This window comes from Brachionichthys hirsutus, chromosome 7 (assembly GCF_040956055.1).
Source record: "Brachionichthys hirsutus isolate HB-005 chromosome 7, CSIRO-AGI_Bhir_v1, whole genome shotgun sequence".
Lineage (NCBI taxonomy): Eukaryota > Metazoa > Chordata > Actinopteri > Lophiiformes > Brachionichthyidae > Brachionichthys > Brachionichthys hirsutus.
The window spans coordinates 1,974,059-1,991,853 of record NC_090903.1 but is presented as its reverse complement, the minus strand read 5'-3'; the positions used below and the strand labels follow the sequence as shown (position 1 = coordinate 1,991,853).

Here is a 17,795-nt window from a genome sequence, read left to right as displayed (position 1 = left end):
TTTAAAAAATAAATAAATATGTGTCTAGCATATTCAACTCGACTCACACACTTGCATAATTAAAAACCTTTCTCACATTTTTTTGATTTCATGTGCTAATGCTTGCTTTGTGTTAGCATCGCTTTATTTTAGACTCTCAGCATGCACGGTGGAACCGGGCTGAAGACGCGTCTCGTCCTTCATATCGGGGACATATTCTGTCAACAAAATGTGATGCTGCTGTTTAAGCAGTCATGAAGATAGTTAAAGTAATCACCCGTCGTCTTCCTGTCCTGTCCCCCGGGCGGTTTTTGTATTGGGTGGCGCCTTTCCCAACGGATCATCGTCTCGTCGATGACTCAGTTGGACCGCGTTAGGAGCGCTCACAGGCAGTCACGAACGTTTTACTACCGGTTCTGTTTGCTCTGCATGATTATATTCATTGTCCTGCTGCTAATACACGTCTGTGTATCCACTCCTGCTGCTGCTGTTTGGTGCTGTGTCTGTACTTGTTTATTTTTTGTATCTTAATCGTTACTGTTACACGCTGCACGACTTTACCGAGAAACATTCCCATTCTGTGAACCCTCACTGACAATAAACACCTTCTGATTCTGATATATGAGTATATTTTGTTGCTTATCGATCTCCATCCATGAAATACATTTAATGCACATTAAGGACAATCTCAATGGCAGCAGATTAATTAATGTGCTGCACATATTTAATGAGCTCCTTATTGTGGTTTACCCAAAGTATTTTCATACTCGTTCTGGTACGTGTTTGCTTGCTTTTAATCTCTAGCAAATTAAATTATCCATCAACATGACCGTGGTGTCCGTAAGTGATGGGACACACCAGTACGAGCGGAGGACATGGACGATATGTTCAATCCTCAAGCAGAAGGATCAAAGGTCAAAGCCTTCCAGAGGCACAACTGTTATGTCTAAGTTCATGTCCGTGTACAATTACTGCATAAAGTGCTACGTACCGTCCTCCTCCCCGCTGCTCACCTCTGCTAGCGCTACCGTCTGTCTCAAAGGGAGAACTCCCAATAACACGGCCCAGAAGACGAGACTCACCATAAACACACCCTGCTGTTTCTCTTCTCCAACGCCATCTCAAGGCCGCCCTGCTACTCTGATCTGTCGTTCCTCTTGCTGTGAGGTAAATAAAACCACACAGAGACAGTTGCACTCCTCCAGTCAGGTTACTTCCTGTTGATTTATTGCTCATCTGGATTATTAAATCTCCAACACACAACTAATCCATGTTAATCATGAGGGAACCAGATCCTACGGAAAACATTAACATGTTGTGTTCTCGCTCTGAGAGTTTCTGTCCATTTCCTCATCCTCTTCGTCCTCTATGGCGCCACCTACTGGTGGCATGACTTTCTTATTTTATTTACGTTGTTCTGCATGTTAAATTTGGCACATGTTTTCGCCAGACGCCCTCTGGGTTTAACGTGAGGCATATTGCTGTCTGCAATGTGAGCTCTTGTGACTTTTATAAACCTGTTCCCTAACTGTCCTTGAGTGGGTTAATATCTCCATGGTTACTATTTGACAGCTGGGTTATCACATCCATAGGATGGAATGGCATTGCGATAGCCTTTTCAATAGCAGCCCATTCTAACCCAGAAGCTGTTCATTTCTAGTGCTGAGCTATCTTGACCATTTCAAATGACCAGCTTTTAAGTCTTACATCAGTAAACCCAGCCCTCCTTTATAGTTGGGTGCATGTGGGCTTTCCCTCCAGTGCATATAAAGTCTTATTGCCTCATTTCTAATTCTTTAAATATCACTTTAAGCTATTTAGTATCACATAAAACAAATATTATTGTAAACACAGGCACCCTATCGTTCCAGTGATTGGTCGTGATGCTTCACTCTGAAAGAGGTGTTTTGTTCAGTTTGTCATTCTCCTCTATGGCGCCACCTACTGGTGCCAGTGGTACCGGTGCATGCTGGGCTTTCACTTTGAACACGTCCCACTTCTCAGGAAGAACACCTTTGTTGAAGAGGACAGAAGCCAGGTAGGAGGACAGCAAGATGGCAGCAATGGTAGACAGCATGGAGATGGTCTTAACTGGAGCGTACTGGACATAAACACCGTCCTCCAGAGTGCATCCTGGGAAATGGAGGACTGGTTCTATTCCCAGTGATGGCTCTCCACTCAGCAGTCTTATCGTCAGGCCCACCAGTAAGCCCATTACAGCCCCGTAACCATTGGAGACGTTGAAGAAGAGGACACAGAGGAGTTGAGGGAAGATGATGATGTAGGTAGTTTCAGCACCCAGGAACCAAAACATTACGATGCTGTGTTTCAAGCTGGTGAGGGACGTTCCAACCACACCCACGACCACCACAGAGGCACGAAGCACCCACTGACTCTCTCTGTCTGATGCCTGAAGAAGAAAGAGAAGGGGAAGATCAGCTTAACACAAAAGGGACGGAAGCTTCCTTTAAATAACTCTCTGGCCGACCTCTATTTACAATTTTTACTTTCCTGCTCTCTAATCCCAAAAAGGGTGGACATCCTATTTTTTCTGCCGCTGGGCAGCGAAGAGGTTGGTGTGGTCTGGACTACAACACTAGTCTAACGGTCAATAACCATGCAGAGTCCAGAGTAGTTGGACAGGATTAGAAGTGAGACAATAAGAGGCGTTTTGGAGACGAGGTCAGAGAGACCAGACTTTGATGGTTTGGACATGTCCAGAGGAGAGACAGGGACTATATCGGTAGAAGGATGCTGAGGATGGAACTGCCAGGGAACAGTGCGGGACTAGAGGACGACCCAGGAGAAGAGACATGGACGTAGTGAGGGAGGACATGAGAGTGGCTGGTGTTGGGGAGGACGATGCAGACATCGATCGGGGTTGTGCGAGGGATGTGGGGAGGAGGAGGAGTCGGTTGGAATGCAGGGAGAACGTAGGCTAAAGGAAAGCGGTGAGCCACGCCCGGTTCAGAAGGTGCCGGTAAAGGAAGGAAGGAAGACAAAAGCATTTTTTATTACCTGAGGTCTCAGGATTCTCTTGTAGATGTTTGAGGTGAAGACAGAAGCTGCTGCAAGCAAAGCAGAGTCAGCTGATGACATCACGGCGGCGGCCACACAGCCGATCCCGATGATGGAGACGAAGGTGGGGGTGAGGTGCTGCAGGGCGACGGGCAGAGCCATCGCTGCTTCTCCACGTTCATACGGAGACGGAGAACCGTAGCTGGTCTGGTTCCAGTCTGGGACACGGCAGTGAACAGATGAGACTGAATCACAGTGATTTTCAAATCCATCAATTCTCCTCTCAGATGTTCCGTCGTCCATGCTTGGAGGAATATTGAGATAGAGTTGTTTACAGTGTTTCACTTCTCCATTCATCTGGTGTCCAAACCCACGTCAACAAAGATCCCATTCCTGGTTTCCGTGAAGGGAATCTCACCTGTGGATGCAACAGCGGCTCCTAGGAGCGTGGGCGGGACCCCGAACACAAGCAACAGGAAGCCAGCAGCAATGCTGGTGATCCTGGCTGTGGATGGAGAAGAAGCCGACAAGATCCTCTGGTGGAAGATCTGAGTTCCTGTACCCCGAAGTGCCTTTGAGCAAACCAGTGAGTTCGATCATTTCAACACCAGGTAAAGGCCAGATTGCATGTTTGTCTACCAAATGCGACCTTCTCGAGGCAATTACTACGTTTTGTCATGTTTGTCATCGTTGTGAGGAGATCAAAGCGTCGGAGGAACTACAACCAATATGGCTTCTTACTAATAATAGAAACTGGTCACCGATTTTCCAGATGTGTTTCAGCTCCGGTTGTCCAATCCAGGGAGCGTTTAAGGTGTTGTTCATCAGCGTCTGGCTGATGTCCACGGTGTGAGGACTCGTCATGACGAAGGGGACGCAGATCGACTGAGAGACAAAAAGAAATGACTCAAATGCAAGCTTGAGAGGAATCTGCTGAATTTCTGGAATGATGAACTGACCAAGCCGATAAATACGAGGACCAGCTGTATGACGTCTGTGTAGGCCACCGAGTAGAGCCCCCCCAGCAGGGTGTAGGTGATGGCCACAGCAGCAGAGATCCAGACGCAACCAGCGAAGGACAGATCCAGAACCACGCTCATCATCCCTCCTGCCAAAGAGAGTTTCTCGTCCAATAATTTAACCAGTTTTTCCTTCATATCTTCACACAGCTTAGGGAGTCCATTTATGCAGCAGAGAACAATGAATTGTTTTCTAAAACATGAACATGAAGACACAAACCTAAACCAATCAGAGTCGTGGGCACCGAGATCAAATCATGGGTCAGAGACGCCAGGCTCATGGCAGCCGTGATCCCTTCTCCATACCTGAGGTGGAAAGGGTCCAGCATTGTCACAAAGTTCTTCTCTCTCATTGGTTTGGCAAACACCAGACCTCCTTCATGGAAAAAGAAGGGATGAGTAAGGGAGAAGCAACCCCACCCCAAAAAAGAAAGAACCCTGGTGAGGGAACATTTAGTGAGGTTTGTAAATGAGTTATTTTCACAGGGATCAATGTATTGGTGAAGTTCCGGGTAATAAATCAGGATAAATCATTCATTTTCTTCCTGGACCTGAAACACAATGGTCCCTGTGGTCCTCCGAACAACGTCACGTTCTGACACACGGACGAGGACGAGTGGACAGACACCGTTTGAAATGAGAACGTTCATCCACTTTACTTCTACCTCTCAGGATGGAACATTTACTTTATTTACTAGAATGGAAGCTGCTCTAGCTGCGTCCTCCATTCTCAGAGACCCCCCCCCCGATAAGAATGTGTTCATGCGTAAATCGCCCAGACATGAAGACTCCAACCTTGAGCAGATACAAGAGTGTTCAGTCTCGTCAGCTTATAACAGATACACAATTGTCACACACATTATGATTATATTATATATTAATATGATATATTAAGTAGGATTATAAAGGAATTGATTATAAATGGCGTTAAAAAGGACCATGCCATTACTAATGCTACTGATTGGTGAATTAATGATAGGCAGTGTGCTCGTTTTTTGTTTTTTTATATACTTACCAATAATACACGATAAGCTGTATCCCATCATTGCCACAATTGTCCAGATTAGTCCCATGGAGGGGGTGCACATCAACTCAACCGTCCCGACAATGAAACCTCCTCCAACCCACGTAGCTACAGGATAGATTCAAAAAACGGTAAGCTGTACTTAAACGATCAATGATGCTAATGCAGTAACAAAGTACACGGACTCGGACTAAAGGTCTGTGTCTCGAGACGAGGAATCGCTGAGAGGCGATCGGAAGGCCGGACCGACTGGGGGGGGGGTCAGATCGTTCAGATTCAGACATTACATCAGAGACGCACTGCAGAACGAGATTACGATGCATTTGGCCACAACAAGACAACAGCTAAGTAAAGACTACACAGGATAAAAACAATGGGAAAAGCAGTATAAATATATCATAAATAAATATGTACAAGATGTATGTGCAAAAACGTGTGCATAGCAGTCATCATAAATAGATAAATGGCTGCGACTACGTAGATGTACTGTAATTACCTATACATATGCAAAACTAAACATTTATTGAGCGCAAAAAAGACGACCAAGTTGTAGGTCAACGGGGGTTCTGTTTGACGTCAACTCATTTAGCGACAGGGTCTTCAGAACATGACTCCATTAAGTGAGGACGTTTCCATAGCAACATGTCATTTCCGTATCAGGGGAGATTGTCGTGTGGGCTGCTCTAGAATAACATGGGGAATTTCGGCAATCGCCACGGCAATACCGAAGAAAAAATGACATGAGTCCAATTAGCTTTATTGATTGTGACCACACGATGGACTATCCTGCCAAATGTCATTCATTTCAGGAACACACATTTTTTGACTCCCTGTACAATTTTGTTCTCATTCTGTAGGGCAGGGGTCCCCAAACTACGGCCCGCGGGCCGGATCCGGCCCATTTCCACATTTGGCCTGGCCCCCTGAACAATACCAGAGACCCAAAATAAAATGTACTTATTTTCCTTTCCATACAACATGAGTAGCCTCCCTTTTATTTTTAATGATGGTCACATACGGCCAGAAAGTTAATGTTCCAATGCTCTGTAATATCAACTTATTACATAGTAATAACAGGGCAGGTTTCCTCACCTCCACGGTGGCATGGTTGGCAGCACTGTAGAGGGGGGCAAAATGGCCCTGGTATCGAATCCCACTACGGGAATGAGATGGAGCAGGGGCAACAGGGTAGGTCCAGGGCACACCTGAGCGGAGTGGAGTGGACCAGTGGTCCAGTTCACTCGGCCCAGGATCACTCACCAAATGTGAAACACTTATTAAAATACATTTTACGCCAGACCTGAATTTTTTGCTACATTTTGTGAGTTTTGGAGCTGCTATTTCATTAAGTGCATTATAAATATCAACATAATAAGTCTGCTGCATTGCACTGAACAATGTAAACTGGTGCACATGGGGGCGGGCTGTGGTAGAGTGGGTCGTCTAGTGATCAGTAGGTCGGGGGTTCGAATCCCAGCTCTGACTGTCTACATACCAAGTGTCCTTGAAGCCCAAATTGCTCCCAGTGGATCTGGCAGCACTTTGCATGGCAGCAGTCGCCCACTGGCGTGTGAATGAGCGTGTGAATGAGCGTATGAATGGGTGAATGAGGCCAAATTGTAAAGCCCTCTATTATAAGTGCAGTCCATCGACCAAAGGAGAACTTTGTGTGACAGGGCGATGGATTGGTGATTATTGTTGACTTGCAAAGCTCAGAGAGCTCAGACCTCCCCCAAGCAGCTCGTTCCCCTCCTAACTGGATCCGCACCGTCCACACGGTGATCTGGATCAGCACCAGAAGGTTCTAGATTGTTCTTGGTATCTATATACACCAACCATTCTGGATCCTATCCAGATGAAATTCGGTGGCGTGATAGAGACCCCCCCCCCCCCCCTACATGACTGTATCAAAATCCATACGCATAAATCAATAATCATCTGAGGTATTGAGGAACAAATCTTGAAGCTCCATTGACTGCAATGTTAACGAACTTCTGGATCATCATCATCATCTGTTCTTGGTAACATTCCCAATATTTCCCAAGATCTGTCCAGAACGTTTAGAGTTATGTTGCTAGAAGACAGACGGACAGACCTCCTTGGCGGAGGCAGACATTTGGTGCCTCTTCTTCTCCCAACCCGCTAATGAGGTTACAGTTCTCCTTTGCTCTTCATCTCTTCTGCTCCGGAGTGTTAAGGGGTTCTCTTTGTGTCGGACTGAGGGAGGAATGTGCTTCCTTTGCTGCTCCCGACTCGTTCCGCTTCTATTGAGTCATCTTTTGTTTTGTTTTCGCATTCAACCAGTTTTGTTAAAATGTTTACTCAGTTTCCGTGTCTGTATCCATACTGCATTAAAAAAAAAAAAAATGTTCCTAATCCTAAAGTTGTTCTCTGCTCACCGGTCATGGTGAAGACCCCCACCACCAGGTTGATGCTCCGGTTCCCCAGCAGGACCATCTCCATTCCAGTGGCTCCACTTCTCCTCTGCTTCCTCTTGGACCTGAAGGAAGCCCAGATGCCGGTCCCGAGGACCAGCAGGTAGAAGAACACGATGGCGATCACTCCGGGGACGTCGACGGCCATGATGGATCGGTTGACTGTGCATGCAGAAACTGAATCTAGCGTTGAACGGATGGCTTGAGGCCAGCTGCTGCTGAGTAACTCTGTAAACATGGAGAATCCAGCGCTGTAGAAAAAAGGTGCATAATTGACCTGCTAAACCTGAAAGATGTGCTGCTAATGATTTAGCATGTTCCAGCATCACTTTCTGTCGGGGTTTTTCCCTGAAACACCGTGTAAGAAATAATTAAACGCGCACAAAATGAATCAGGCAGACAAGCTTTGATACTTTACCTGTTCGCCCAGCGGCTGCGACCAAGAGACCCCTCCCCCGGGACCTCCCGGTCCTTTTATTAACACGGTGAAAGTAGGTGGTTCTCAGGTATTTACATAGATCCCTACCCCCTTCGATGAAACTAGAGACAAAGGGATCTCTACCTAGAGAAACGCTCGGGGCCTCCTCCATCTTAAAAACTCTACAATGAAACAATGAAAATACAACAATAACTCTGACACTTTCAAAACAGGCAAGATGAAATACATTTTTAAAAATAAATAAATATGTGTCTAGCATATTCAACTCGACTCACACACTTGCATAATTAAAAACCTTTCTCACATTTTTTTGATTTCGTGTGCTAATGCTTGCTTTGTGTTAGCATCGCTTTATTTTAGACTCTCAGCATGCACGGTGGAACCGGGCGGAAGACGCGTCTCGTCCTTCATATCGGGGACATATTCTGTCAACAAAATGTGATGCTGCTGTTTAAGCAGTCATGAAGATAGTTAGAGTAATCACCCGTCGTCTTCCTGTCCTGTCCCCCGGGCGGTTTTTGTATTGGGTGGCGCCTTTCCCAACGGATCATCGTCTCGTCGATGACTCAGTTGGACCGCGTTAGGAGCGCTCACAGGCAGTCACGAACGTTTTACTACCGGTTCTGTTTGCTCTGCATGATTATATTCATTGTCCTGCTGCTAATACACGTCTGTGTATCCACTCCTGCTGCTGCTGTTTGGTGCTGTGTCTGTACTTGTTTATTTTTTGTATCTTAATCGTTACTGTTACACGCTGCACGACTTTACCGAGAAACATTCCCATTCTGTGAACTCTCACTGACAATAAACACCTTCTGATTCTGATATATGAGTATATTTTGATGCTTATCGATCTCCATCCATGAAATACATTTAATGCACATTAAGGACAATCTCAATGGCAGCAGATTAATTAATGTGCTGCACATATTTAATGAGCTCCTTATTGTGGTTTACCCAAAGTATTTTCATACTCGTTCTGGTACGTGTTTGCTTGCTTTTAATCTCTAGCAAATTAAATTATCCATCAACATGACCGTGGTGTCCGTAAGTGATGGGACACACCAGTACGAGCGGAGGACATGGACGATATGTTCAATACTCAAGCAGAAGGATCAAAGGTCAAAGCCTTCCAGAGGCACAACTGTTATGTCTAAGTTCATGTCCGTGTACAATTACTGCATAAAGTGCTACGTACCGTCCTCCTCCCCGCTGCTCACCTCTGCTAGCGCTACCGTCTGTCTCAAAGGGAGAACTCCCAATAACACGGCCCAGAAGACGAGACTCACCATAAACACACCCTGCTGTTTCTCTTCTCCAACGCCATCTCAAGGCCGCCCTGCTACTCTGATCTGTCGTTCCTCTTGCTGTGAGGTAAATAAAACCACACAGAGACAGTTGCACTCCTCCAGTCAGGTTACTTCCTGTTGATTTATTGCTCATCTGGATTATTAAATCTCCAACACACAACTAATCCATGTTAATCATGAGGGAACCAGATCCTACGGAAAACATTAACATGTTGTGTTCTCGCTCTGAGAGTTTCTGTCCATTTCCTCATCCTCTTCGTCCTCTATGGCGCCACCTACTGGTGGCATGACTTTCTTATTTTATTTACGTTGTTCTGCATGTTAAATTTGGCACATGTTTTCGCCAGACGCCCTCTGGGTTTAACGTGAGGCATATTGCTGTCTGCAATGTGAGCTCTTGTGACTTTTATAAACCTGTTCCCTAACTGTCCTTGAGTGGGTTAATATCTCCATGGTTACTATTTGACAGCTGGGTTATCACATCCATAGGATGGAATGGCATTGCGATAGCCTTTTCAATAGCAGCCCATTCTAACCCAGAAGCTGTTCATTTCTAGTGCTGAGCTATCTTGACCATTTCAAATGACCAGCTTTTAAGTCTTACATCAGTAAACCCAGCCCTCCTTTATAGTTGGGTGCATGTGGGCTTTCCCTCCAGTGCATATAAAGTCTTATTGCCTCATTTCTAATTCTTTAAATATCACTTTAAGCTATTTAGTATCACATAAAACAAATATTATTGTAAACACAGGCACCCTATCGTTCCAGTGATTGGTCGTGATGCTTCACTCTGAAAGAGGTGTTTTGTTCAGTTTGTCATTCTCCTCTATGGCGCCACCTACTGGTGCCAGTGGTACCGGTGCATGCTGGGCTTTCACTTTGAACACGTCCCACTTCTCAGGAAGAACACCTTTGTTGAAGAGGACAGAAGCCAGGTAGGAGAACAGCAAGATGGCAGCAACGGTAGACAGCATGGAGATGGTCTTAACTGGAGCGTACTGGACATAAACACCGTCCTCCAGAGTGCATCCTGGGAAATGGAGGACTGGTTCTAACCCTAGTAATGGGTTCCCACTGAGCAGTCGTATCACCAGTCCCACCCATAAACCCGTAACAGCTCCATAACCGTTGGTGATGTTGAGGAAGAGGACACAAACAAGCTGAGGGAAGATAATAGTAAATGCTATTTCATTCCCAATGAACCAGAACAATATGATGCTGTTTTTCAGGTGGGTCAGGGACGTTCCGACCACACCCACGACCACCACAGAAACACGGATCACCCACTGGATCTCTCTGTCTGCGGCCTGAAGGAGAAAGTAAAGATGAGGAAGATCAGATAGTCAGCAAAAGACTCAGACAGCCCGGCTTTCAAATTCATCTCACGGGGCTTTCCTATATTTCCCCCTCTTATTCCTGATTTGTTTCTCCTTATATCTCCTGCGAGGCCACTCATTCTGTACATTAAGTATGAAAATGTTAATGGAAGAGGCTTTACACAATTTAGTTTGTTCTTAACTCATCATCCATCCATCATCGTGGTCATTTTTTATTACCTGAGGTCTCAGGATTCTCTTGTAGATGTTTGAGGTGAAGACAGAAGCTGCTGCAAGCAGAGCAGAGTCAGCTGATGACATCACGGCGGCGGCCACACAGCCGATCCCGATGATGGAGACGAAGGTGGGGGTGAGGTGCTGCAGGGTGATGGGCAGAGCCATCGCTGCTTCTCCACGTTCATACGGAGACGGAGAACCGTAGGTGGTCTGGTTCCAGTCTGGGACACGCACACAGAAGAAGGAACGACTGAAGAAATGATTTGAAGCAAGTTTTTCTTCTTGTTGTTTTGTTAGTGAAGCATGTTTCAAGTTAAATTTGCAACTCTGGCTTTAGCCTGTTCCACATTTCAAACAATGAAAAAGTAAATAACAGTCTTAAGCTCATCCACGAATCGTGGCAGGATATGCCCCCCCCGGATTTATGTGCACTGTTATTACCTGTGGATGCAGCGGCGGCCCCCAGGAGTATGATCGGAATTCCAATCAGAAGAAAGATGAAAGCAGCAAAAAAGCTTGTGAGCTTGGCGGTGGCTGTGGAACAGGCCGAGAGGATCCTCTGGTGGAACGCCTGGTATCCGATATTACCCAGCGCCTGGAAAGCAAAGCTCCAAATTACACCTCTTCATTTTGTGTGCCATTCCTTTTCTGCAAAGGAGCTGTCCTGTAACAATCCCGAAAGCACCCGGGTTTAAGAGAAGCTCTGCCCAAGAATCACAGCGCAGCACATTTCACCTTGGCATTGTGTCACATGATTTCTAGCATGGTAAAATAAAACGATCCATCCCGTAGATGTTTGTCGTTAGTCATCACTCTGGAGGTTCATGCAGTTCATATGAAACTTATTCCTTACAAAGAAAAGCAACTCATCAATCATGATCCCGGTTTTCTTCAGCTCCAGTTGCCCAATCCAGGGAGCATGTAAGGAGTTGTTCATCAGCGTCTGGCTGATGTCCACGGTGGAAGGATTCATCAAAGCGAAGGGAACGCAGATGCACTGGGAGGAAACGGAGAAGAAGATTCATGAACAAAAGGCATCATTTGGGAGTCAAATAGCTGAAAACGTCATCCATAAACTCACCAAGCCGACGACGATGAGGACCAGCTGTATGACGTCTGTGTAGGCCACCGAGTAGAGCCCCCCCATCAGGGTGTAGGTGATGGCCACAGCAGCAGAGATCCAGATGCAAAGAGAGAACGGCAAGTCCAGGACCACACTCATGATTCCTCCTGTCAGACACTTTGTATCAGTAAAATATATACGTATATAATGTGTGTTGTGTAGATGATACCTAGGCCCATTAGTGTTGCTGGTGTCCAGGTCAGATCAATAAAGAGTGAACAGAGGCTCAGTCCAGCTGTCATCACTTTTCCATACTTGAAGTTGAAAGGGTCCAACATCGTCACGCAGTTTCTGTCTCTCATCGGTTCAACAAAAAACAGGCCGACTAATTAAGAGGACAAAAGAAGAAGAACAAATAGTTATAGTTATATATTAATACACTACTAATAGAATCAGAATACTTTAATAAATGATATCAGCAACACTGATCCACTCCACAAAGAAACAGTCATTAACAGGATGTGCATAGTACATGTACACAGTACCAAGTGCAGTACTAGATAAAGACAACAATCATATACGTATACAAATACTTACAGTATTAGAGAATACAGTAGCAGAATTTTACAATGAAGCATTGAATAAATGAAATGACACGCGAACAAATGACCTGCTGGGGTAGCAGTGCCAGGAAAAAGGGCATGAAGCTCCTGGACGGATCCGTAGCGCCGGTTCAGAGTCGGACTGAGCCTGGACTCCTTGGAGACGGTCCTGGAGAGGACGACCCAGTCCAGGATGACCCAGTCCAGGACGACCCAGTCCAGCATGACCCAGTCCAGGACGACCCAGTCCAGGACGACCCAGTCCAGGACGACCCAGTCCAGCATGACCCAGTCCAGGACGACCCAGTCCAGGACGACCCAGTCCAGGCTCATCACCCGCTCCCTGCATCAGCGGCAGACGGCTGTCACAGAGATCCTCCACTGAGAGACTCAGGGGGCACAATGCGTCGCTAGGGAGGGGGGGGGGGGGGGGGGAGGGGGAGAGAGTGGAGCCTAGGGAGGGGGGGAGGATGGAGCCTAGGGAGGTGGGAGAGGGTGAAGCCTAGGGAGGGGGGGGAGGGTGGAGCCTAGGGAGGGGGCGGAGGGTGGAGCCTAGGGAGGCGGGGGAGGGTGGAGCTTAGGGAGGTGGGAGAGGGTGAAGCCTAGGGAGGGGGCAGAGGGTGGAGCCTAGGGAGGTGGGAGAGGGTGGAGCCTAGGGAGGGGGGGGAGAGTGTGGCCTAGGGAGGGGGGAGGGTGGAGCCTAGGGGGGGGGGAGAGTGGAGCCTAGGGAGGGGGGGGAGAGTGGAGCCTAGGGAGGGGGGAGAGTGGAGCCTAGGGAGGTGGGAGAGGGTGAAACCTAGGGAGGGGGGGGAGGGTGGAGCCTAGGGAGGGGGGGAGGGTGGAGCCTAGGGAGGTGGGAGAGGGTGAAGCCTAGGGAGGGGGGAAGGGTGGAGCCTAGGGAGGGGGCGGAGGGTGGAGTGTAGGGAGGTGGGAGAGGGTGGAGCCTAGGGAGGGGGGGGAGGGTGGAGCCTAGGGAGGGGGGGGAGGGTGGAGCCTAGGGAGGTGGTCAGGGAGTTGCGTGGGGAGGAGATGTGAGTGACGTTGCTGATGATGCTCAGACCTGGTGTGTATTGTATTGTGTGTTGTTGTGTATTATAGGTGAGTTGTGTATTTTAGGTTAGTTACCCCCTATGTATTGGCAGTGGCTCAGTGGGTTGGGCCCTGGGCTCCACCGCTTCCCCGGTTCGAGTCCCAGCTCTGGCGGAACGTGGACTGTGGGCTGGTGACTGGTGAAAACGCGATTTCATTGTGTGCCGGACAGATCATGATTAATAAAGTATTTCATTTCATTCATTTACTTACATTTTTGCAACACTGTAGTATTTCATTCGCACAAGTGGAATACAGTGGTCTCTCGTTTATCGTGGGGGTTACGTTCTAAAAATAACCCGCAATAGGCGAAATCCGTGAAGTTCTCAGCTTTATTTTTGTACAAAACCTTTTACCACACACGTTATATTGTACACGGTAAAGCCCAAAGGGCTCCACCCCTGCGCCCTCTAATTGGCTCTCTCTGAATCGCTTGGAACGTTTCTGGTCCCTTTCTTGAGTGCTATTGGACACATGAGCTGTCAGTCAAAACCCTCAACCTGAGGTCCATTCTCTCTGATTTGACGTGGCTGAGCTACAGCAGAACACAACGTTCAAGCACTGTAAAAAAAACATGCAAAATTACATTAAAAGAATCTGCGAAAGATGAACCGCGTTATACCGAGGGAACACTGCATTCTGTGTTTGTATTCATCAGTATTCATTCATGTGTACATGAGAAGGTCCCAGGGGGGACAGTGAAGCTACAAGGAATAGACGTAAAGAAGGGAGAGGACTTCAGGTACCTCGGGTCAACAGAGCAGAGTGATGGAGAGAATGTGGAAAGGAGGTGAAGAATCGTGTGCAGGCAGGCTGGAACGGGGGGAGGAAAGTATCAGGTGTGCTCTGTGATAGGACGAAGGGACAGGTCTACAAGACAGTGGTGAGGACAGCCATGATGGACGGCTTGGAGACAGTGGTGAGGACAGTCATGATGGACGGCTTAGAGACAGTGGTGAGGACAGCCATGATGGACGGCTTAGAGACAGTGTCTCTGAGGAAAATACAGGAGGCGGAGCTAGAAGTGGAGGAGATGAAGATGCTGAGGTTCTCCTTGGGAGGGACCAGGTTGGACAGGATTAGAAATGAGACAATAAGAGGGACAGTGAAGGTTAAACGTTTTGGAGACAAGGTCAGAGAGACCAGACTTTGATGGTTTGGACATGTCCAGAGGAGAGAGAGGGACTATATCGGTAGAAGGATGCTGAGGATGGAACTGCAGGGAACAGGACTAGAGGACGACCCAGGAGAAGAGACATGGACGTAGTGAGGGAGGACATGAGTGTGGCTGGTGTTGGGGAGGACGATGCAAAGGACAGGGTGAAGTGGAGAAGGTTGGTTCGATGTGGCGACCCCTCACAGGACAAGAAGAAAGTACTGCAGTTTCTACTCCTATATGGTACGAAAACATGAAAAAGCAACCTCCACACATGTGGATATACAGGTATTTCAGGAATCAACCCTGAAGTCTTACAGTTTAATTGAAAATACATTTTAAAGACCCACCTATAATGAAAGACATGCTGGTTCCCAGAAGCACCAATAAAGCCCAGGACATTCCCATGGAGGGCGTGTAGACCATCTCAACCGTGCCGACAATAAGGCCTCCGCCCACCCAGGTAGCTGCAGGATGCATGAACACACAAAAACATGCTAGTGTTCAAACAGCAGGCGCTTTGTGATCAATCACTGCCAATATGATGCCATCATCAATACTGCGTCTTTAGGAAATTACCTTCTATGACTGTACTACTATGGAAAAATAATTGCTTCCAGAGTATAGAAACTTCCATGTGTGCTGAGTAACTGTAAATGTTGGTTCCTGATTGGTCCGACAGTCCTGAACCCTAAAGAAAGAAGTAGCCATTCTGTTCTAGAGAAACACTGCCAGTACAATAGTGAAATAATACTACAGCTCAAAGTAAAAAGTTTTCCTTGGCTGCCCTGCCACTCCTCAATGTTTGGAATGAGACCGCTTTAAATTTGCCTCCTTACATAGATTTAACCCTGAGACTCACCATAGAAGAGTTTAAAAGCATTTTTATATGGTGTGAATGGTTCGTTTTAATGTCTAGTGTTTGTATGTACAAGCTGAGAGTGTAGTAATGTAAACTTCGGCTATAAGAGCTTGAACGTTTCGGGGTTTCTACCATTTGCTGGACAGACTTGGAGGATGATGTAGATAGAGAATTTAGTTTTTGATTTGATTATGTTATGATGTGTGCCTTAAGCCGTGGACCTTCTCACGATTTTATTATGTTCGCATAATGACAATAAAGTATCTTGAATCTTGAATCTCCAAAACTGTTCCAAAAGTCTATTATTTCCAAAGAAGCCATTCTTCGGGCTATTCTTCCAAACGCAGAATTTATTCCGAGTTGTATGTTTGCAACCAGATCTACGTTTTCCAGATGTTACTCTTGTTATTATTATTATTTTTGAACGGGCTTTGTAGATTCTCCTTTCCATCCCAGTTCTGTAAGCTCTTCTCTCCTCACCTGTCATGGTGAAGACCCCCACCACCAGGTTGATGCTCCGGTTTCCCAGCAGGGCCATCTCCATTCCAGTGGCTGCGCTTTTCTTCTGCTTCCTTTTGGATTTGAAGGAAGCCCAGATGCCGGTCCCGAGGACCAGCAGGTAGAAGAACACGATGGCGATCACTCCGGGGACGTTGACGGCCATGATGGATCGGTTGACTTGCTTCCTCACTATCTGCTGACTTGGTGCGGGCTGTCACTCATTCTGAGTACAAACAGCAGCGAGGGAGACAACGTGTACGTCGGCGTGTGTTGACAGGCTGCTACGTCAACCGGCTGGGCTGGTTCCATTTCGTCTTGTGCCTCGGTACTTTTCCATCTGACTTTTCCATCGTGCACTCTCAGACTACGTGTGTGAATATGATAGCTGAAAAATATTTTTCTATATGCTAAGCAAATATGTACATATATGTACACTTTGTGTATATTCAGAAACCTGAATTCAGAGTCAGAATACTTTATTAAGAGCAATGGAAGCCTGTTAGATAAATCTGAGAATGTGTTTATCATTAATTCACCAATGAGTAGCAGTAGTTATGTCATGCTTCTTTTAAGGCCATTTATAATCATTTCCTTCATAATCAATACTCAAGATATTCATAAAGTATGTGACAATCGTATATATCTGTTATATGCTGACTAGACTGAAGAAGTGAACACTTTGTGTTGTCTGGAAGAGCTATCTGCTCAAGGTTGGAGTCTTCATGTCTGGGTGATTTACGCATGTACACGTTCTTATCTGCTAATAAAACCAGCTGGAGGGGGGCTGTTTCTCTGAGAATCGAGGACGAAGCTAGCAGCAGCCACTCTCCCTTGCTGGGAGAATCGATGGCGCGGCTAGAGAGCAGCTCCATTCTTCCTTGCTGAAAGAAAGAATACTAGTCTCGTTTCTTACCGCAAGTAAATGTTATTGGGTTGAATCTTTGCGGCTTGGTTCTGATTTTCTCTCTTTTACAGTGTCACAAACCTGACAACGCCACATACTTCAGTGTGAAACGCTTCGTTGGCACAATAAAGACTATAAAAACAAAACATCAGTAAAACAATTGAATGAGTTTGCCGTGACACAATGGGGGGGCTACAGTGCCACTGTCGGACCCCCATTCAGCAGGAGGACATGCCATGTCTCCTTGTCCAAATGATTGCCCAGAAGCTTCCAGTGCAGCGACTAGACCGTTCTGACGTCTCACTGAGTCCTTCAGCGCAGGATGGACGTCCAGCCATGAAGGGAGGGGGGCACGAAAGTGGCTCAGAGCCGCTTTCACGCCATTAATGTCTGGATAATGTATAATGTAATGGAGCTAGTATTCCCGATGGGTCGATACTAGACTTATGGAATATACTAGAAGGCAAAGCAAAATCAAAGTGCACGGATAAACAGAAAGCGCTCGTGTGTGTTGCGTGGACGCTTTTCATTGGACAGTATCTTGAGCTCCCACCAGAGACTCCTGCCCTGGGTGGGAATGATGGCAGAGAGAAACCCAGTCATGATTAACAGACTTCTTCTCACAGGACGAGTTAAGTCACATCCTTTCACTATTCTGGCATCAGTGCCTTCAGGAACAACCTGAAGGCACAAAGGTGAAGCACGTGGCGATATCACCTGCCAATAGAAGGTGTTGTGTTTCCTTTGGTCACCTTGCAGACTGGACACGCGACCCAAAGCTTTCACGGCACGGCTTCCTGCCGCGCCTCAAATATTCACTCTTTATTTTACACAAACCTGT

The 17,795-nt window shown here is 46.7% G+C and overlaps 2 protein-coding genes across 2 annotated transcripts; both read right to left on the bottom strand.

Moving 5' to 3' along the window:
* Positions 1-1,170: 1,170 nt before the first annotated feature.
* Positions 1,171-7,623, bottom strand: LOC137895584 (high affinity choline transporter 1-like). The gene is made up of 8 exons (XM_068741072.1): positions 7,440-7,623; positions 5,032-5,148; positions 4,237-4,392; positions 3,957-4,105; positions 3,739-3,882; positions 3,416-3,569; positions 2,998-3,215; positions 1,171-2,389 (listed from the first exon to the last, which is right to left on the bottom strand). The coding sequence occupies exons 1-8, from the start codon at positions 7,621-7,623 to the stop codon at positions 1,868-1,870; spliced, it is 1,644 nt and encodes a 547-aa protein (XP_068597173.1). The 3' UTR covers positions 1,171-1,867.
* A 1,689-nt stretch (positions 7,624-9,312) lies between these two features.
* LOC137895447 (high-affinity choline transporter 1-like) lies at positions 9,313-16,249 on the bottom strand. The gene is made up of 8 exons (XM_068740912.1): positions 16,030-16,249; positions 15,038-15,154; positions 12,070-12,225; positions 11,859-12,007; positions 11,631-11,774; positions 11,219-11,372; positions 10,781-10,998; positions 9,313-10,531 (listed from the first exon to the last, which is right to left on the bottom strand). Exons 1-8 carry the CDS (start codon positions 16,211-16,213, stop codon positions 10,010-10,012), a joined length of 1,644 nt encoding a protein of 547 aa, XP_068597013.1. The 5' UTR covers positions 16,214-16,249; the 3' UTR covers positions 9,313-10,009.
* Positions 16,250-17,795: the final 1,546 nt, after the last annotated feature.